Consider the following 21,385-nt stretch of genomic DNA (forward strand, 5'->3'; position numbering starts at 1 on the left):
ATAACAGTATTTCCATTTTACTTCTGTTCAAGCAGCTTCTTATAAAATTTTACATGTAATTTTTTTTAACACTCATAAAAGGCAAGAAACGGTTCAACTCCATTTAACTTAAGGTGCATCTGCAGCTACACATGTAAATAAAAAGAAAAAGATGTTAACTCAGTACATTTTTATCACACCTACAGTTAATGTTTCTGAAGTATTTACCCAGATTTATGTTTACGCTGAGTAGAGGTCACTGTGGTATAGTTTTAGGAATATTCTTTAACACAAATAGAAATAATAAAACAAACTGCAGCCACAGAATAAACACGAGTCTTCAAATGTCAGTAAAATGTTCGGTTTTCCCGCTAATGTCGGTTCTGGTAGTCCGTGTTTGGTTCTATGTTGGTTCTGAGGGTCTGCATTTGGTTCCATGTTGGTTCTGAGGGTCTGTGTTTGGTTCTATGTTTGGTTTTGACAGTCTGTGTGTTTCTGTGGGTCTGTATTTGGTTCTGTGTTGGTTCTGGGGGTCCATGTTTGGTTCTGGAGGTCTGTATTTGGTTCTGTGTTGGTTCTGGGGGTCCATGTTTGGTTCTGGAGGTCTGTATTTGGTTCTGTGTTGGTTCTGGGGGTCCATGTTTGGTTCTGGAGGTCTGTATTTGGTTCTGTGTTGGTTCTGGGGGTCCATGTTTGGTTCTAGAGGTCTGTGTTTGGGTCTATGCTGATTCTGAGGGTCTGTGTTTGGTTTGAGGGTCTGTGTTTGGTTCTGTGTTTGCTGCTGGGGGTCCATGTTTGGTTCTGGAGGTCTGTATTTGGTTCTATGTTGGTTCTGAGGGTCTATGTTTGGTTCTATGTTGGTTCTGACTGTCTGTGTTTGGTTCTATGTTGGTTCTAAGGGTCTGTGTTTGGTTCTACGTTGGTTCTGACTGTCTGTGTTTGGTTCTGAGGTTCTGTGTTTGGATCAGAACCGGTAGACGAGCTGGTCATTGAACCTGAACGGTTTTGTTTCATTGATACACAGCAGGTCCTTCATGCGTCGGGCTCGTCGCTCCTCCAGAACCAGCCTCCTGGACCGTTCTCGGGCCGCCTGCTGCTCGGCTCGCTTTTCCACCCGTTTCCTCCTTAACCAGCTGGAGATGGAACACCAGAAAAAATACCAGGAGGTAAGTCAGTGTGAGGAGAATCAGTCAAACAATGTATATTTCCAGGATTGTTTCTGGACATGTTGACATCCACTGAGGAGCCTGTTTTTAAAAATTAAAATTAAAATTTTCTAAAATCTTATTTTAAATGTAACTTCTGTGAGTTTCTTTTTTATTATTATTATTTTTTTGGCCTTTATGGCTTTTTTTTTTTAATTTGATAGATCAGTGAAGACAGACAGGAAAGTAGGGAGAAGAATGGGGGAAAGACATGCAGCAAACGGCCATGAGTGGGAATTGAACCCAGGCCTCTGCATCGGGAGCTATAGTCCCTGTTTGTGGGTCGCCTGCTCAACCAATTGAACTATACGGGCGCCCTTTCTATGAGTTTCTGATCTGTTGGATGGTGTTAACAAGGTTTATTACAGCTGATTATTACAAACTACACACAACCACTCTAGTATTTCTTGTCTTTTGTTTGTTTTTTTGTTTGTTTGTTAAATTCTCATAACAACAATAATTCCAAGACTGACCCCTCTATTCTTACTGGCAGTTTACTTAGTCTCAAACCAAAACTTTGTCTGAAACCAGGGGGGAAAAAAGTAGTTTTTTTATGTACAATAACTTTAGTATATTTAATAAAGCCATGTAAAATTGTACTTTCATGCTAAGAATATTTTCAGAGTTACAGGTCCTTTTTTCCCCATCATTTCTGAGCCTTTCTGAGATAGACACATGACAATTTCAGGGCTGGAAAACACATCTGAGTTCTGTTAAATTGGTACCCTGGATGTGTTTCTAGTTTCTGATAATTCATCACAGAAAACCTGTGCAAAAAGTGCATTCTGGGGAAACTTTCTGACCAGCACTACCACAGTGAATGCATAATCCTGACAGTGTAGCACAGATTTAGATATGTGGCGATATGAGGCTGGAGAAAACTTTAAAAAGTGCATTCTGGGTAAACTTCCGAGAGCTCATATCAGCGTGTGCGATAGGTGGTTGGTCAGAACAAGTTCTAGACAATGAAAGGATCATTTTTATTTACATTTGGTACCAGAATCCTCTTCTAGACATGATTCCTTCTGTGCCAAATCAACTTTCTACTATAGTCATCTTTTAAAATATGCAATATATTCTGTTTACTAGTGTTAAAATATGAGCATATTAAAATGTTGCTTTGATACAGAGGGAATCATAGGTAGAAGATGATCACAGATCAGAAGTCAAAAGTGTTTTTCAGCCCTGAAAATATCATATTTCAAGTTATGAGGCTCTGAAGTGATGGAAAAAGAACGCAAATTAAAAAGCGCAAAATTTCCCCCCACCCCAATGTAAAAGGGCCTTGGACAGTGTTCACAGTATGAAAAAAAATTTTTGCATGGCTTCATTAGATACACTAAAGTTAATGTCGATAAAACATCAGCTGATTCTGAGGAGGTCAGATAGGAGAGTCTCAATGATTTTTCATGGAATGATCCAACACTGCAGCTGCTATGATTGTTATGTCATGTAAAGACTAAAAGGTGTATAGCTGAGCTCACAGTTTGAAGGCACGTTCACACTCCTCTCGGCTCCGTAGAAGGTAACTACTGTCCTCCTCCAGCCTCTTCAGCTCCACCAGCTGCTTCTCCTTCTGCTGCTGCTCCTGTTTCCTCTGAAGCCACGACCTGAAGGCGTCCTCCGGGTCACTGGAGTCTTTCTGTGAAGGAAGCACGAAACAGTGGGGGTTTATAAAGATGGAGTGTTTATCCTCATATTCCAGGAATCACTGGTCAGTGCGCCTCCTAGTAGTCGACCGTGGAGGTCATCCTCTCTATCTTCTGGGCTCGGTGGATCCTCCTCTCCTCCTGCAGCTGCTCCCTCTTCCTCATCAGCCAGGCTTTGAAGGCCAGCTCATTCTCCTGCCTCTTTAGCTCCTCTTCCTCACGCTTCCTCTGCTCCGCCTGGAGACGAGAAGAAGTAGAATAAGCGGAAAAATAAACATGGAGCTTTGAATCATTTTAGCGTCTTTCTTACCTCTCTGGCCACCTTCTCCCTCCTCTCCTGGACCTTCTGCAGCAGCTCCTTCTGCTCGGCCGACAGGGTATAGGTGGCCTGGCAGGGGGCTCCGGTGGCCGACTGGACCCGCCGCCGGCTGCTCCTATTCTGTCCGCCTCTTTGGCCGTGGCAGGCCGAGCTGGGTCTGCTCCGGGGCTGGGCTGGAGGTCTGGGGGCTCGGAGGTGGTCGATGCTCTGACGGAGAGAGGAGGACGAGGAGGTGTGGATCTTCTGCTGGGAGGAGTGTGAATAGTCACTGAAGTTAGTTATGGGAGGAAGGAGGCCTTGACTCTCCACCTCCTTCAGGCTGACCAGATCAAACTTCCCATCCTTCTCCACGAGGACTCGGCCCTCCTTAAACTCCTGACCTCCATCGTTGTTCCTCGTTTCATCTCGAGGAGAAAGTTTCAACTCGGAAAACTTCCCTGAAACTTCGCTCTCCGCCTCCGCTCTGGTTTTTCCTCCTTCCGCCTCCTTGCCGTCTTTCTCCGGAAGAACCACGAGGTCCACCAGCGTCTCTTTGAAATGCAGCCTCCTTCTTCTCGTCATGTCTGGAGCCTCCTGGTCCTGCAGCTCCCGGTTCGCCTGCTGGATCTTCTCCAGGATGTACTTCTTCTCCTCGTCCGTCTGCTCATCCATCCCCGGAGGAGGAGGGATAATCGGCGGCGACTTGCTCGGACTGTCTCGGTCCGAATCGAACTCCAGCGGCTCCATCGGCGACGGCCACCTCTCCTCGTCTTCCTCCAGCTGCTCACTTTTATTCCCTCTTTTCTGTTTTCTTTTTACCCCCTTTAACTTCTCGTCTTCTTCCAGTTCTTTGTCGATTTCCGCCTCGATGTCCTCGTAGTCGGGACCCTGTGGAGTGAACACACTCCGTTATCTGGGTTAAAGTAAAGGACAGAGCAGCATCGGTACCTGGTGTGACAACAGATATGTGTACGTTTCTTCATCAATATTGCATCCGGCGGTGAAAGTCCCGCCGCTGTATGTCAACAATGAGACCCGCCAAGTCAAGTAACTCACTGTCACACTTTCACAGAGCAGCAACTCACGCAGGAAGTAGAGCAGCACAATAAAACAACAACAACGAGCAGATCTAGTCGTTGTTTACCTGCTCCTCGCTGTGTCCTTCCTCGCTGATCAGCCAGTCCAGATCCTTCTCAAAGTCGTCTTCATATTCCTCCTGAGACTTCGTTCCAGACGCCTCACTCATAATCCACCACTGAGAGAAGAGACACAAACATATAGGTGTGATTATTTATCCAAATTAGCCTCAGGATGTCAGTCCTGAGCAAAATACTGCAACATGTTTGGTCCAGAAAAGATTAAGTGATTTAGTGCCAACATTAAGCCAAACCCTATTTTTTCCAAATATACAAAGCAAAAGGTCTTTAAAATGTGCATAAATATATTCGGTATTGTTCCAAAGAGCTCTAGAATTCAATACTAAAAAAAATTGACATAATGTAAAATAATTCCTCAGTACTTTTTTTAAGTGTTATTGATGGAAAATTGCCACAGCGAGTTCTTAGCATGTTATCCAGAACCCCGGACAGCAGCAAAGAACCTATAAATTCTGCATTTTAGGTAAATATTAAGATTTAAAATTGTTTTACATTGGACTAAAATGAAGGATTGTAATACTGCCAGTCATGTTGTGTGAAAATGAACCCAGCTAATTATGTTGAAATTTAGCAAAATTCACAGATACATTTATTAAAGGTTCCTCCGGGAACAATTTCTTAAGATTTGGGATTTATTGCCATAGACCAGATCCTACTTTGCCCAAAGTCACAAAACAAAAAAGTCTTTAAAACCTGCATAAATATCTTCAGTATTGTTCACAAAAGCTGTATAATTTAGTGCCAAAACTATATTCTGAAATAATTCCTCAGAATGTTTTTTATAAGTGTCAGTGATGGAAAACTGTCACAGTGAGTTCCTATAGATTCTCTCTATTATGTGAATAATGGGATTTTTAAAATGGCTTCAAATTTTAATGTAATACTGTCAGGCATGTTATATGAAAGTGAAAGTAGTTAATTATGTTGAAATATTGCAAAATACACAGATACATTTATTAAATGTTCCTCCAGGAGCAATTTCTTAATATCTGGGATTTAGTGCCACCTTTAGACCAGATCCTAATTCATCCAAAGTCACAAAACAAAAAAGGCTTTAAAAAACTTGCATAAATATCTTCAATATTGTTCAAGAAAAGCTCTATAATTTCATTCCAGAATCTATATTCTAAAATAATACCTCAGAATGTTTTTTTAAGTGTTAGTGAAAACTGCCAGAGCTGTCATTCAGATCCCCAGGTCCCAACAGAGAAGCTATAGATTCTGCATTTTATGGAACTATTAAGATTTAAAATGGTTTTAGCCAAGACCAGAATTACCTCCTGAACCAAACCTGATCCATAAGAAGGTTTCCAAACACTAATGTGCAAATTCAGAGTCACCAACAGAGGCTGAATTTTAATATTTTTACATTTTCTTTTACATCAACTTGAATAAAAAACTAATATTTTAGCTCAAATATGAATAAAGCTGGGGCCACTACTGGAATGTAGAGTTTTAGGGATTCAATATAGATACACAGAGTTTGTTTTTTATTCCTAATGATGCTAACATAATAATGAATAAAGGAGAGCCATGTCAGTGCAGATGCATTTATTTACCAGTGCATTGCCACCACATGATATAAAAGTAGATAATATTCAGTTATGGTAAAACTGCTGGACATCCAATGACCTAAACAGCTGAAGATGTATAGAATAAATAGGTTAAAGTATAGATCAGTATATACTGATCAGATTTCGTCTGTTTGGATAAACACAGCAACAATCCTTGAACCTAATTTCAAGTTAAAAATTCCAATTACTACATTTTTTTCAGTTTTGGGCATACCTGTATAGAGTTTTTTTTTTTTTTTTTACTGTGGCATCATTTCAATATAGTCTAGTAATTATTGGTTGGGTGAGCTGCCACCTATAAATTTATTTTATTTTTAAGTTCAGTATTACGTTTCTGCAGCAGAGGAGGCTGCAGCTTCAGGACCTTTGTTCGTTGTCGCAAAATTGGATGATCACTAAAATCTGGGATTTAAGGTTTTAAAGGTTAACTCCACTCAAAAGGAGGCGTCAACTGCAGCTGCTACAGAGAAGTAATGCTGATGCATATAGTGAGGGGATAGTTCACCTGTAATGAGATGGATTTAAGGGTGTTACAAGCTTAAATTCCATAAATGAACCCAACTATTAATCATTGAACTTAATGAAATTAATGCCACAGCAATAAAAAATAAAATAAAATAAAAATATAGGTGTCACTCAGATTAATTTATATGCATTGTTTGGAATATTTTGGCTTGTAATCTGGTTTGTGGTTTTCTCTGTAGTCACATAAGACTGTAGCTGCTTTTTGTCCTCATCTACTGGACAGAAAGCTGCACTGCAGGCTCAACAGAAAACTAATATTCTTGTTTTAAATATCTCCTCCCTGCTTATATGTTGTCTTTTGTTTCCTGGAGCTTTTATAATAATATATCTGCTGTAACTCAGCATCAGATTCTCAGTTTCCACACAAGCTGCAACACAAACACACAGAATAATCCTGATTATTTTATATCTACGTGGTTTATAAAAACAAACTGAGCTGCAGGTGGGATACAGTCAGAGCAGGTCTTGCACCAGTAGGAGTCCCATTAGTCTGAATTTGCTGCTGCATAGGAGCAAACATCATTAAAAATAAACAGATTAATGTGGTTAAACTCACCCGCTGCTAGTTCCTACGCAATTTTCAGTTCAGTAGAAATCCGCAGCGGAATCATCCAGACGGACAGTTTCACTAACTGACCCACAAATGGGCTGCAGTCTGCGGAGCAACACCTGTCCTCGTAATCTGCTCTCAAAGCTTTAATACGGCCGTCGCCATAGCGACCGACAACACGCTTTACTACCTGCGCATGCGCAAGTGGTTTACGTCCCACTTAAAACTCAACCGCAAAGAAAGCCTCCTTGTACACAAAGTAAAAACCCCAAACACTGTTTAGAAAATGGTTTACTGCAGTTTTTTAAAAGGTTATGAAGTAAAACTGAACTTTTTATGCTACTTAAGACACAAACAGCAGTTTTAAGAGAAATAACATCACCTGTTTCTCGAGTTACAGCTGAAAATAGAAGTACTGATTCATAAAGTAGAATATATATGCATATATGCAATATACGTATGTGTGTATATAAATCTATATTCCATGAAAAAATCTTGTTAAAAAATGTAAAAATATGTTATCAAAGGTGCCAGAAAAAAAAACACAGCTAAAAAATTGAATACTGCAACATTCAAAACCACTAAAAAGAGGTGGAAAATAAAGGCAGATATCTGTAAAATACTGGTGTGTTAACATATTTAAATACAGTAAAACAATAAACATCAGAATTAGTTTTAATAGCAAAGTAAGTACACAACATATAAGGAATTTGGTTTGGGCTGTTGGTGTCACTCCAGACATACGTAAAGAAATAGAGAATAATAAAATAACTACAGGGGAAAAAAAGAAAATACATAAAAAATATTTACAAATCTAGAAAGACAATGGCCAAAGTAGGAACAATAGCTAATGTGAGAATGTAGTGCAAAAAATATTGTACAGACAACTATAAATATTATTTAAAGCTTTAGTCTGTTTTTACTATCATATGCAAAGAAATGCTTTACTAAATATTATCTGTAATTTCACAAAACAGGGAAAATCTGTTTTAGTTTTTCAAATAATTGAAAATATCTGTAAAAATTATGTCTTTTTCTGATTTCAAAATAACTTTTTTAAAGTGTAATTTTACAGTCAAGCGTTGTAAAAGAATAAATTACCATTTTCTACAACTACAGATTTTTGATGTGGACATAATTCAAAGCTTTACCCTTTTTTAAAAAAAAAAAGTAAATTAATATATGGTTACTATTTGTAATTTCATTAAACAGGGAAGGTCTGTAAAAAAGCATACTATATATATATATATATTTGCAGTCTACACATATTTACACTGCCTTCAGTGTGCAGTTGATATTTGAGATGAGGTGTCATAATTTAAATCTGAGGTTACTGTTTTACAGTACGTAAAACGCTACTAAAGTCTCACAACAGCACAGTATTTCTTACAGCACGGACATAAGAATATATGTACTTGCACTATACGATTGTCTCTTCAGATAAAAGCAGCTGTAGACGAAACGAAAGCATTTGAAGCTGTAAAGACAAAACACGAAGCATATGAGACGTATTGAATTGAATGCAAGATGTGTGTTGAGGCGGTGCATTCTGGGTTTAGATGTTTACTTTAGGCTTGAAGCACTCTGAGTTCTCTGCGGTGCGACGACGTTTCCCATGATGCCTCTGTCACTACCCGGAAGACAAACGCCCCTCTGCAGTTAACATGACAGATAGCACGTAGCTCCAACTTGTGATAATGTTTTAAGGAGTTTCAAAGTTCACACTCGGTGATAATCAGTCAGCGAGCCGCGGCAAGAAGCGGGAGTTCCTCCTGAAAATGGCGACCTTTGTCTTCTGCTCGTTAAACAGAACGGCTCGAACCGCAGCCAGGCGGAGTTTGAGTTCACATTTACCGCGGCTCGCCGGTGCAGCACCGCCGCTCTGCTCCGCTCACAGCCCGGCACTGACTCTGAGATGGTTTTCCAGAGGAACCAGGTTCGGGTCCCAGGGGACCGCAGGCAGCTCCGCAGCCCGGACGACCAGAAGGGGAGCCCTGGCGCTCGGAGGAGCCGCAGCGGTGACGGCAGCGGCGGCCGTAGCGGGGTTTCTGGCCAACGCTAACCACTTCCAGCGGGCGGAGATGGCGACGAGGGTCTCCATGGCCGTCGAGGAGAAGGAGGAGGGGGACATCTTGGAGCGGTGCCGGGGCTTCATGTCTCCTCCGGTCACCGACATAGGTGTGCTGCAGGGGAGCAAGGCGGAGATGCGGACCAGGATGGAGATGCTGATCATGGAGACGCAGGCCGAGTTCTGCCGGGCTCTGCAGGAGGTGGACGGAGGGACGTTCAAGGTGGACCGGTGGGATAGGAAGGAAGGTGAGGGGACACATGGAGAGGACACACCGGGTAGAGGAGCTGTCAGGACGGCAGAATTCTTACTACCATACGGTAGTGCATAAATAATTAATACAGACACGATCCAGCAGCAAAAACCAAAAACATCTGAAGAAATAATGCAAAATAGATGAATGAACATGACACTGAAATTTCTTTTTTTTAAAAAATTATTTATAAAAGAACAACTTTAGTGCACATTTTAATCCCACACTTTAACTGTTTTGCAGGGTTTAAAAAAATCTTTTTTTATAAACAGTTCAAAGATTTTTTTTCCTCTTTGGGTTTCTTATTTAAAATTTTTCTAAACAAAAAAACAACAAAAAACAACCCTAGTGCACGTTTTATTGACACACTATGACGGTTTTGCAAGATAAAAAAAAAATTGTATTTGTCTCTTTATATTTCTTCTTTAGATTATTTATACAAGAACAACTTAAGTTCACATTTTATTCACACATTTGACTCTTTTGCAAGATTTTTAAAAATGTATCTTTTTTTATGAACAGTTCAAAGATTTTTTCTCTTTAATTTCTTATTTAGTTTTTGTGTTTAAAAAAAACAACAACCACCTTAGAGCATATTTTAATCACACATTTTGACAGTTTTGAGGAATTTTTAAATGTTTTTTCTATAAACAGTTCAAAAGTAATTTTTCTCTTTAGAATTCTTATTTAAATATTTATTTAAAAGAAAAAACTGTGTTAGTGGACTTTTTAATCTCACACTATAACTGTTTTGCAGGATTAAAAAAATGTTTTGTTATAAACAGTTCAAAGATTTTTTCTTTAGATTTCCTATTTAAATGACTTATTTAAAGAAAAACTTTTATTGTGAACAGTGTAAAGATATTTTTCTCTTTAGATTTCTTATTTAAAATATTTATTAAAAAAAACTTAGTGCACATTTTAATCACTCTTTTGCAGGGTTTATTTGCTCTTTTATTATGAACAGTTCAAAGATCTAGGTTTTTTTTCTCATTGCATAAACAAATTAAAGCATAATTACAGTATACAATCCATGTTGGTAATAATAACACATAATAACTTAGAATTCATTAATAACACACTAACATTATTGAGAAAGTAAGGCAGGGCGATATGGCCTAAAAAAAAAAAAATCTCCGATTTTTTCACAAAAAATCCCGATTCACGATTTATCCAGGTTTTTTTTGCCCCCTACCTAATCTCCTCACGCTGGAGTCCAGTCTACTTTATGCAATTGAGCTGCAGCCCTCTCCAGGTAAACACACCGGATCACAGCTGGAAATGCGGTGCATGTGGCATGCTGGTCCGGTTGCAGTGCGTTTCCAGCTGTGATCCGGTGTGTTTACCTGGTGAGGGCTGCAGCTCATTTGCATAAAGTAGACTGACTTCTACTTTACGTAAATTGGATACGGCGTGCGGAGATTCAACGCATCGTGAAACTGTCCTCAAACTTCTAAACTAGGCGTCGGTGACATAAAACGAGGACAGATTTAGCTGCTGCAGATTATTTCTCGCTTCAAATGCTTTCAGAAATACTTTTCGCTGAGGTGTTTTTGAAATAAAAGGGAAAGTTTGCGGCCGAGCCGCTGTGTTTATCCAACTTGTCTGCAGGACTGTCCAGCTGAAAGCTCGGTGACGTCACCACGTAGCGGCCTGCTGTTGCTCAGAGCTGTCATGTGACCATGTTGTGGTCCGCTAGTGACCGCCGTCCGTGCCATTTTCAGATGTGGTGCGTTGCCGTGCGGGAAAATCGCATCTAGTGGACACGCGCCTTTAGATCTGCGCCGCTCGCCGCCATGTTGTTTGTGTATCAAGCGCGGGGGGGAGTGGGGAGCACTCTGAACTACGGGAGCCCAGCGGGAAGGCGTTGGTGGCGGGTGTTGATGAAAAAATCGATTTTCATTAAAACAAATCGACATTAAGTACAAAGTCGAATTAATCGATAAAATCGATTTATCGCCCAGCCCTATGAGAAAGTAAATAAATAAAAAAAACTTGCTTGTCCAGGATCCATTGAACCCTTGAATTTGTTGGTTTTTTATGTATGTTTTTGTGTGTTAAAAACTTAATCATCTCCATAATTAATTATTCTGTTTGGTCCAAGCCTTAATATTTATATTAGTTAGGTTAAGTTCTGTAATTTATAATACCATAGCTATGTTATTCTGTTAGTCAGGTTATTCTCCATGATTAATAACACTGTAGGACGACAGCTTTAATATGTATTACAGTAAGGTGAAGTAGTATATTTTAACATTTTTTTTAGTGTTTTAAGCTGCAATATGTAAATTTCTCACACTATTAAAAAACACTGAAGGACCCTTAAAAAAAGCCAGATTAAATGCCATCGAAAGTAGAGCTGCAATAAATAATAGACTAATCAATTTTTTGTCAATATTGCCAATTATTCTCATTAAAAAAATAATCAGTTTGAGTGATTTTTAAAAAAAAGGGGTACATTTTTCGCTTAAATTTAAATATTTTCTGGTTAGTTTTCCCCTTTGTGACAGTAAACAAGATTACAAGATTCTTCCATCAGCTGTGTTCCAGCATGCAGCATGTTTTTGTGATGAATAACACAAGATGCAGACAACCAATGCAACAATTACAAATTTATTTTCTGTGTATTTCTGTGTCAGGTGGTGGAGGAATCAGCTGTGTGATGCAGGACGGGAAGGTGTTTGAGAAGGCAGGTGTCAACGTGTCGGTAGTGTTTGGAAACCTGACCGAGGAGGCAGCAAGACAGATGAGGAGCAGAGGGAAAGTCCTCAAAGGGAAGGATGGTGAGTTCTCATAATACGGTACTTCTTCCATTAAAAGCTTGATATAGCATTTGGTTTTATGTTCACAATAACACATCATTACCTGAGATGTGCTTTTACTTCACGTTACCTCGATATTACATCTTTCGAGAGAGTCCTCGTCTTCGTTTATACTTCATATTTGCTGTCAGATGCTTAAATTGAAACTGAAGCATGCTTTGACTGTGTATTTGTTTATTACATTGTGTTTTATTCCAGGTAAGCTGCCATTTTGTGCCATGGGAGTGAGCTCCGTCATCCACCCCAAGAACCCCCACATCCCCACAGTGCACTTCAACTACAGATACTTTGAGATCGAGGAGGAAGACGGTGAGTCAGGCCTTTACGTCACCCCTCATTTCTGGGTATCAGTGACACTATTGAGTGTGTGGATGAATGATAACCCTTGTTTCCATCTTTTCTTGTGTTTTGTGTTGTGTGTTTCAGGCACCAAGCAGTGGTGGTTCGGTGGCGGCACAGACCTGACGCCCGTTTACATCAATAAAGAAGATGCCTTTCACTTCCACAACACCCTGAAGGAGGCGTGTGACAAGCATCACCCGCAGTACTACCCTGACTATAAGAAATGGTACGATCCGCCCTGTGTTTGTCTGTATTCACTTACCAACCACAGCATTAAAACCACTGACAGGTGGACACAAAGAGACACACAACCACTTTAAAGAGACAAAACCACCACAAAGAGACACAAAACAACGACAGAGACACAAAACAACAACAAAGAGACACAAAACAATGACAAAGAGACACAAAACAACCACAAATACACAAAACAACCACAAGGAGACACAAAACCACCACAAAGAGACACTGTAAGAATCCATCAGTTCCCGCCGCCCGCTATACATTTAGGCCACATGATTCGGTATCCGTACATAACGTACACATGCATAACACACACCTGTGCTCAGCGTGAGGCCATTTTGTTTGTGGGTACATCTATATTAAATGTACGCTTTCTATGGTGCCGTGATTTCTGCCACAAATTTTTTAAGATTTGATCCGTCAGAAATGATACGACAGAGCAGCCTTGATGGAGTACTGCGTTCTCTGAGTGTTTTTCTTGTTTATGTTGTTATAGTTGAACCTGTCAAGAGGTGGCATCAAGTGAGTAGTTAATTCTTGACGTGGATAGTGGAGAGAACTACCTGAAAATGTCTGTTTAGTTGCTTTAAAAGCACAAGAAAACACCGAAGTTGATGTGTTTTTTAACTGTCAATGGACAATAATTATATAAAAATAAAAATTTTAATGAATTATGTAAATGCAATGATCAAAAGTAAGTCAATAGTAATTAAAAATGTGACAACTGGAAGCACATCTTTAGCAAAAAGGAATAGAATGAAAATTAAGAAGCACTTTCAGCCCATTAAAGATAGATAGCACATAGTTAGCTTAGCTTAGCATAAGCTGGTGGCAGATTAATTACATCACGTGGACAGCCAGGTGCGTCATTTACCTGAGTAAAGACTGCAGCAGGCTGAGGCAGCGTGACACTCAAACCTTGAGTCCTGCAGTCACGTACACACCTTCATAGCAGCAGTATTACCTTCAGTAGTATCATACTCACTGTCACGCTGCTGATATTACTCAGGAATTATTTGAGGAACACGACAAAAAGTTCAGGGTGTTGACTTAGCCTCATAATCTTCTAATTCATGATTTCCACTTCGCAGCTTCCAGGGCTTAAAGGACTCATGAGGGCGACTCACTCACATCCAGCAGTTGTTTTAAGGTTGTGGCTGATGTGTGTGTGTCTTTGAGCACATGCTCATCTGATCAGTGTTTTTCTGTGTGGATTATAACGGGTGTGTCCTCACTGTGGGATGGTGATAAGAGAAGTTTCGGCCTAAAATCTGAAAACCGTTGACCGATGATGACAGTGAATGATGAGAGGAGGGAGTGGTTTATCTGATGGAGCTGCTAGCAAGTCTTAAAAACTATTAACTTCAAGTTAAATTTAAGGAATAATTTCATTTTTTTTTTTTTTTTTTAAAAAGAAAATTCTAGTGCTCCTGCAGAGATTTAGATGAGATTTCATGCTTGTCCATGAAATATGAAGCTTCAGATGGCTGCTGCTTATTGCTTTTTAGATTTCATTTTAACCTTTTAACCTTCAGACTATGTCCAGTTTTAATGCTAAGCTAGGCTAACTATACCTTCGCTTAAACTTTATATTTAATGAACAGTACGTCTTAGCTTTAATTATATTTCTTGTCCCTACAGATGTGCTTTCAACTGATTTATTTTTAATACATTTTGACATAACTGTGTTTTTAGTGGCTTTTGGACATTGTTTTTTTTTTTTTTTTAACACTATCTGTGTAAATACATGTATATTATCTATTTAGTACATTAAAAAAGGAGACAAATCCGAGTTACAGTCTGTGAAGGTGCAGAACCAACAGACTGACAATGTTATTTGTACATTTCCATTGTCCTTTTAAACAGTATGATGTGTTTTGACTATTTTTTTAGGTGTTTTTTAGAGTGTGGTGGACTGTAAGACAAATTCTCTTTGTTTTACCTTTACCATTTTGTTGTTTTAATGAATGTAACCTTTCCAGTCCTTATTTACCTGCCTTGATCATGGACCATTTAACAGTTACCTTGTTTTATAACTCTCTTTCTATTGGGGGCTTGCAATGCCATAAATCATAAAAAAGACAAATATGAAATTGGATTTCTTTGATCATTTATTTTACAAAAAAAATGAGAATCCTGAAATCAACACGAGCAACATTTTGCCAAGAATTCACAGAAGTCACCAACACTGAAAAATAAAAAGTTGACTCTACATGTTATAGATATTTTACTATTTTCTTTCCTAACTTGATTCCATACCGCCCCCTATCTGTTCTGTGTAAACACTGCCTGCAGTGTTCAGCCAAAAGCCCCAGAATATTTGTCATGTGACTTTCAGCCACAGCTGAGTCAGTCATGACTTCTCAGTTGCAACAAGCAATGCAGAATTTTTTATTTTTTACAGATTGTGCTTTATACAAATTGTATATTTTTAGTGATTTTTTTAATGAGACATGCGTTATAAAGGGATTTTGATTAAAAACACTCATTTTAAGCTTCGATTTGGTCAATTTTCCCAGTAGAAAACAAAACTGCTAAGTATACCTGTGCGGGTAGTTCTCTCCCCTGTTTTCACACATGAAAACCCTTTATCTCTCCTCCATCCAGGTGCGACAGGTACTTCTACATCCGCCACAGAGGAGAGACTCGTGGTATCGGAGGGATCTTCTTCGACGACCTGGACTCCCCGACTCAGGAGGAGGCGTTTAACTTTGTTAAGAGCTGCGCTCAGACGGTGGTGCCCTGTTACCTGCCCATCGTATACAAACACCTGAACGATGCCTTTACTGATGAGGAGAAAGACTGGCAGCAGGTACGACGAGGCAGGTGAGTAAAGACTGATGAATATAAATACATTTCTTGAGTTATTCCAATTATTCGATCACTAAAATTCCTCGAGGCAAAATCCTCTGAATGGACGCTTTGTTTAATCCACAACATACAATGTCCACGTCACGAGGTAGTCCGGACCCAGACTTCATAGTATAGCAGGGGTGTCAAACTCATCTTAGTTCAGATTCCACAGTCAGCCCAATTTGATCTGAAGTGACCAGTAAAATCAGAGCATAATAACCTAGAAGTCACCACAACTTCAAATGTTTCCTTTGTTTTAGTGCAAAAAAGTACATTCTGAAAATGTTCACATTTAAGGAACTATGTTTTTACAAAACATCATGAACAAACGAAACTTCTTAAGAAAAATAAATTCAATTTTGACAACATCATGCCTCAGTTTATCATTTACACATTACAACTGCCAGATCACAGAGTGTCTACAAAGGAAGAAAACATTTAGTTATCTGTAGCTGAATGATATAGTATTTTACTTTGTTCATAGGTCAATAGCTAACAGCTAATTTGCAGACCAGGTCCCTAACACATACAAAAACAACAATAAATACAACAATCAATGTTACATAAATGTATACATTAAACGCATTTACATATAATAAAGTTTTATAGTTTTGTTTGCCACGTTAATGAACATATAGTGGTAATAAATCCAACCAATCCTGTTACATCTAAGACTTTTTAAGGCATGAATCGATTATTTTTGATGGGAAAAAAAACTTCTAAATAGTTAGTATTCCATCTCAAATCATCAGGAGCCCTCTGCTGGACAATCTCTGATAAGATGTGGATATTTCAAATAGTATCAGTGAAATTCATCTAAAAATAAATTATTGCTAATTAATGCGGTCAACCTGCTTTCAGCACATTTTGAAACTCCAGAAGTGTGTTCCACTTAGATTACACTATCTAACAATATTTGTAGTTTTTGTGGTACAACTTGAGATGATATTTTCTTTTTTTCATTTTTGTGACCAAGTGTTTCATATTAAAATGTATTCTACTTGCTTTCTTTTGTATTATTTTGACATTCAGCTAAGTATGGTTCATGCATTATACATTTTTTGTGAATGGATTCATTTTTTTATATTTCAGTGCCCCCATAATCAGAAATTTTTTTGAGTTACTTGTCTAATATTACAGATTCAGAATTAATGACATGATGAGAATTAACAGTGAAAATTGCAGGTATTTATCTTGAATAGTTCCTGAGTTTTTGTTTTGTTCAGCCTCAAATTCCAATGAAAAGTATTTGATACATCAAGCTAAAATTTGACAAATAGTTTTTTTTAATAATTATCCATTTTTTTATACGAAAAACAATTCAGGCAACTACGTGTGGTTCAGAAAATGTCAGTAGTTGACTTCAGCTTTATTGATTTCTTTTGTTAATATGAACTCAAAGATGGGACTTTTCATGGTTCCTTTTTTTTTTTTTTTGACTTTTTTTGTCCTCAATTTCTGATTATTTGAGATGCTTGTCCAGTATTACAGATTCTGAATCAATGACATGAGGAGAAATAACAGTGAAAATTTCAGGATTTTATCTTGAATAGTTCCTGAGTTATTGTTGTTCAAACAACCTCAAAAAACGTGCTGAAAGTGGGTCGACGGATGATTTTTAGATGATTATATTTCGGGAAATATTTGATGTATCAAGCTACAATTTGACAAACGTCATTATAAATATCCATAATTTATGTTCTGGATCAATATATAATTGCAGGACTTTTTGTAACATAGTTAACAGGTATCATAGTTGACATTTTTTGCTGTTTTCAGGACTAAATTCAACATAACCAAACACCACATGGCATTTTTAGAGAAAGATTCTTCTAAATGTTATATATACAATTGAGTAAAATTAAAATTGAAAGTTATTTATACCTGTTGACATGCGATAAATCCACACCTAACTCACACATTACTTTATATTAAATAACTCAGAAAGCCTTGGAGTCTTGCCAGGCTTTTCTTCAGGAGGAAATGACATCATGTGGAGCAGGTCATGTGATCTGGAATTAACACACTTCCTTGAGAGGTGTTTTTGTAATGAGTAACTTAGTTGAAAGTGATTTCTGGGACACAGATACAATTTGTTACTTTCCATATAAAATTTAATATATTGCCAAAAAAGAAATATCTGTCATGATTATCTCAACTTAGTAAAAAGAACACAATCAAAACAATTTCTGAATAAAGCTCATTTTATTATTGTTTGGCTAATTAGAAAGTGGTTGTTATTAAATTGGGATGGTTATTTAGTTGACATTGTAATGATATTCAGTCATTTTTATTAATAAGTGATTGTTTCCATAGTAAATATGGAATTTGTAAAGACATGATCATAATAAACATAAAAAACAGTTTTTTTTTTAAACTTTTAACAAAAATGTATGCAAGATATATCCCATGGACTTCTTAAGTCCCTCAATTATGTATTGACCATACTAAGAATTTTTAGGTAAATCAGAGATGGTTGAATACAAATTGTTCTAAAAATGAAATGATTTCAGATGGATCTGAACTTAAATAGTAGTTCTGTTTGTGTTGCAGGTACGTGGAATTCAACCTGGTGTATGACCGCGGAGTGAAGTTCGGCTTGGCCACGCCTGGCTCCAGGATCGAGAGCATCCTGATGTCGCTCCCGCTCACCGCCAGGTAATCCAACACCTTCTGTCACAGCAGTAATAACCTGTCCTGGTTGCCTGGTAACCGTCTCGTCCTCCATCCTCAGGTGGGAGTACATGCACGAGCCTGCCAAAGGTACCCAGGAGGCCGAGATGCTGGAAGTGTTACGAAACCCCAAGGAGTGGGTGTGATGGAGGTTTACATGTTGGAATGGACAAAACATCCAGAGATGTCTTTGTTGTGTTTTTTGAAGCTGTGAAACGTCAGCAGCATTTAACTCTGCGTTTACCAAAATAATAATATCCCATTATGTTGCGAGTGTCTGCAGAGTTTTGCACCAGTACTTTCCTCTTCCTCCTCCCTGTTTGCTTTATTTGTCGAATCAGCCTTGACGGCACTTTATCGCGTTTTATTTAATGATTGTTAAACCCGATGACTGAGATTTGTGCCATTTCTTACCGCCCGGCCTACTAAAGCAAGACCAAATAATGTGACTGCACAGGTGACCTGCTTTAAGGTCCTTTTAACAAGTGTTTGTGTCAAGCAGTAGCTGTGTGTTTTTCTACGCCTGAGCTAAATGTGGCTTTTGCTCTATTTGAAGCTGCTCGACTCTTCATCTTTACAGTTTTTCTCTATTGATAAGACACTGTTCCTGAAAAATAGCACACATTTCCCAACACACTGCACACTGTTTTCTTTATTTGAACACAATTCACAAAGCACTGCACACTTGTGTCAAAAATGCACTTTATTGTCAAAATCTGAACTTTGTTTTCAAAATTAAGACACATGAAGCAAAACTAGGACACTGCACTGCTAAATACAAAACACTCTTCTCTCACTGTGTTTTCACATGAAGTATAAAAAAATGATACAGTCCTCAAAAATGACAACTTAAACACAAATGCATCCTATAAATGACTCAGAGGTCATTGCAGTGCCTGACTGTACATTATAAAATAAAAATAATGTTAGATAAAAAATACAGCACTGTATTGTACACAGTACAGTATGTAGATGTTTACACCACATCTGCATCAATTCTTTCAGCCTGGTCAGACCTCAGGACCTCATCAACATCACTAGCTATGTTTTCTCTGGAAAGAAAGACTTAATGTGTCTGATCCATCCCTGACATGCATCAACAGAAACATCACCACATGTCAAGACCACTGATTGAAGAGATTTTCCTGAATGTATGGCTGCTGCTCATATACCTTCCACCTCCATGTAGAGAAGAATTCTTCTATAGGATTCAGAAAGGGAGAATATGGTGGCAGAAAAACCACAATAACCTGAGGGTTCATATTGAAACATTCCTGAATCAATAGTCTACTATGAAAACTAACATTGTCCCAGATGTATTCATGTGTATCATCAGAATCCAACTGAAAAACTCTCTGGAACAAACACACATAAAACACAGAAAAGTCAGTCATGTAGACTTTCTGTAATTTTACCAGCACTTGTGAAGCAGAATTATGCATTAGATTTTTTACAGTATTCTCAGAACATTTCTGACTGCTTGTATTGTTCCATTATAGACATGTCACTGAAGTGATAAACAACATTTACATACCATGTAAAGTGGTCCAGGATCAGGTGCATGGACAGGTCCAGGTTCTGGTTCTGGTTCTGGCCGTGGTCTGGGTCGTCCACGTCCTCTTCGTCCAACATGACCTCTTGTTCCTCTGACATCTATTCTGAACAGCTAATTCTGCTTCCCAGCAGGTTTTATCGTGTGCAGTTCATTGACAAAAGTGTTTTCAGTTTTGACTTGTTGTGTCTTAATTGTGACAGCAGTGTTGGAACAGTGTCCCAATTCTGCTTCCTAGTGTTCACTTTTTGAAAAATGTGTGCTATGAGTGAAAAAGTGTGTTCTAATGAGCGAAGAACATGGTCTTTTGCAAAAAGAGTGCAAGAGTTTTGGGAACTGTGTGCAAACCATGAATAGTGTCCAAAATTTGGACAGCAGAGTCCTGGTTTTGATAAATGTGTGCAGTCAGTTGGTGGCTGTGTGCAGTGAATGGAATTTAGTGTCTTATCAATTGAGTAAAACTGTAATGAAGCACCGAAAGGGAAAATAAGGACAAACTGAGCCACTGTGTGTGTCTGAGCACTGCTTAATAAATGTACTTTTGATGGCCAAGTGGCAAACAATGGGTTGTTTTTGACAATCAAAGCTAGATAATAAGAATTAGCCACTCCCTGATGAGCTCCATTTCATTGGTCTTTCATTTGTGGTAAATGATTCACCTGCTGGTTTGTTTGAACATCAGTAAACAGTGCTGGGTTTTGGGTCATGTTCCACAGAGGGGATGAATGTGAAGACAGAAAGATGCGTCCAGAACACAGCAGTTTTCAGGACATAGCCTCTAAAAATAGCTTCTAGCTTTTGACCTAAAATTCTACATTCGTTTCCTGTCTCGGTTATACGCATAACCCCAAATTTATGCATACCACTACCAAATGCAAGGAATTTCTTAAGTTTTTCAGTTCCACATCAATATTTCACCTCAGATTTGATATAAATTGGATGCACAAGAAAGTCTGAAACCATAACCAATTTATTTAAGACAGAAAGTGTAAAGAAATAATGAATAATAATCTCAATAATCAATTGCTAATCCCCTATATATATATATATATATATATATATATATATATATATATATATATATATATATATATATATATATATATATATATATATATATATATATATATAATATATATAAATAAAAAACAGCCTCCAAATGATTTTTCTAACTGCTCAAAAGCTTCTTGCAAGTATCTGCAGGAATTCTGGACCATTTTTCCTTTGCAAATGTTTCAAGATCCTTGAGGCTGGAGGGTTTCTGTGCTATCCCCTGTTTCTTGAACTCCATCCACAGGTTCTCAATGGGATTTAAATCAGAACTCTAAATTGGCCACTTCATAATATCATTGTCCTGGAACCAATGCTTCACCTCCTTGGCTGTCTGCTTCAGATCAGTGCTGATAGGTCCATCGCTCCCCAAGGTTTGGGTTCTATGCTGCCTGCTTGAGGTTTTCTTCCAGAATCTTGATATTCTGCTCTTTCCTCATGATGCTTTCCACTTTAACCAAGTTGTAGAAAAGCCGCCCACAGCATGATGCTTCCATCTCCATGCTGCACAGTAGGGACCTTGTTCTTTGGCTTGCAGGCTTCGCCCTTCTTTCGCCAGATAAAAGCCACATCTCTGTGCCCAAAAAGCTCA

At 38.4% G+C, this 21,385-nt stretch overlaps 2 protein-coding genes across 2 annotated transcripts; one reads left to right on the top strand and one right to left on the bottom strand.

Annotated features, from left to right (window-relative positions):
* Positions 1-633: 633 nt before the first annotated feature.
* Positions 634-7,098, bottom strand: ccdc181 (coiled-coil domain containing 181). Its single transcript, XM_023295366.3, has 6 exons — positions 6,944-7,098; positions 4,276-4,386; positions 3,144-4,019; positions 2,924-3,070; positions 2,669-2,826; positions 634-1,112 (listed from the first exon to the last, which is right to left on the bottom strand). The coding sequence occupies exons 2-6, from the start codon at positions 4,375-4,377 to the stop codon at positions 944-946; spliced, it is 1,452 nt and encodes a 483-aa protein (XP_023151134.2). The 5' UTR covers positions 4,378-4,386; positions 6,944-7,098; the 3' UTR covers positions 634-943.
* A 1,469-nt stretch (positions 7,099-8,567) lies between these two features.
* On the top strand, positions 8,568-20,295 carry cpox (coproporphyrinogen oxidase). Its single transcript, XM_023295367.3, has 7 exons — positions 8,568-9,253; positions 11,898-12,041; positions 12,279-12,389; positions 12,507-12,648; positions 15,273-15,491; positions 18,072-18,176; positions 18,253-20,295. Exons 1-7 carry the CDS (start codon positions 8,716-8,718, stop codon positions 18,335-18,337), a joined length of 1,344 nt encoding a protein of 447 aa, XP_023151135.1. The 5' UTR covers positions 8,568-8,715; the 3' UTR covers positions 18,338-20,295.
* The last annotated feature ends 1,090 nt before the right edge of the window (positions 20,296-21,385 follow it).

This window comes from Amphiprion ocellaris, chromosome 2, assembly GCF_022539595.1.
Source record: "Amphiprion ocellaris isolate individual 3 ecotype Okinawa chromosome 2, ASM2253959v1, whole genome shotgun sequence".
Taxonomy (NCBI): Eukaryota; Metazoa; Chordata; class Actinopteri; family Pomacentridae; genus Amphiprion; species Amphiprion ocellaris.

Bases quoted from the DNA above. Each gene is read 5' to 3' on its own strand.
- ccdc181 (XM_023295366.3), bottom strand. From the start codon at position 4,377: ATGAGTGAGGCGTCTGGAACGAAGTCTCAGGAGGAATATGAAGACGAC. The intron at 3,071-3,143 runs GTAAGAAAGACG...TCTCGTCTCCAG, and splicing joins GGGAGAAGGTGGCCAGAGAG to GCGGAGCAGAGGAAGCGTGA. The intron at 2,827-2,923 runs GTCGACTACTAG...CTTCCTTCACAG, and splicing joins TAGAGAGGATGACCTCCACG to AAAGACTCCAGTGACCCGGA.
- cpox (XM_023295367.3), top strand. From the start codon at position 8,716: ATGGCGACCTTTGTCTTCTGCTCGTTAAACAGAACGGCTCGAACCGCA. The intron at 12,649-15,272 runs GTACGATCCGCC...TCCTCCATCCAG, and splicing joins TACCCTGACTATAAGAAATG to GTGCGACAGGTACTTCTACA. The intron at 15,492-18,071 runs GTGAGTAAAGAC...TTTGTGTTGCAG, and splicing joins CAGCAGGTACGACGAGGCAG to GTACGTGGAATTCAACCTGG.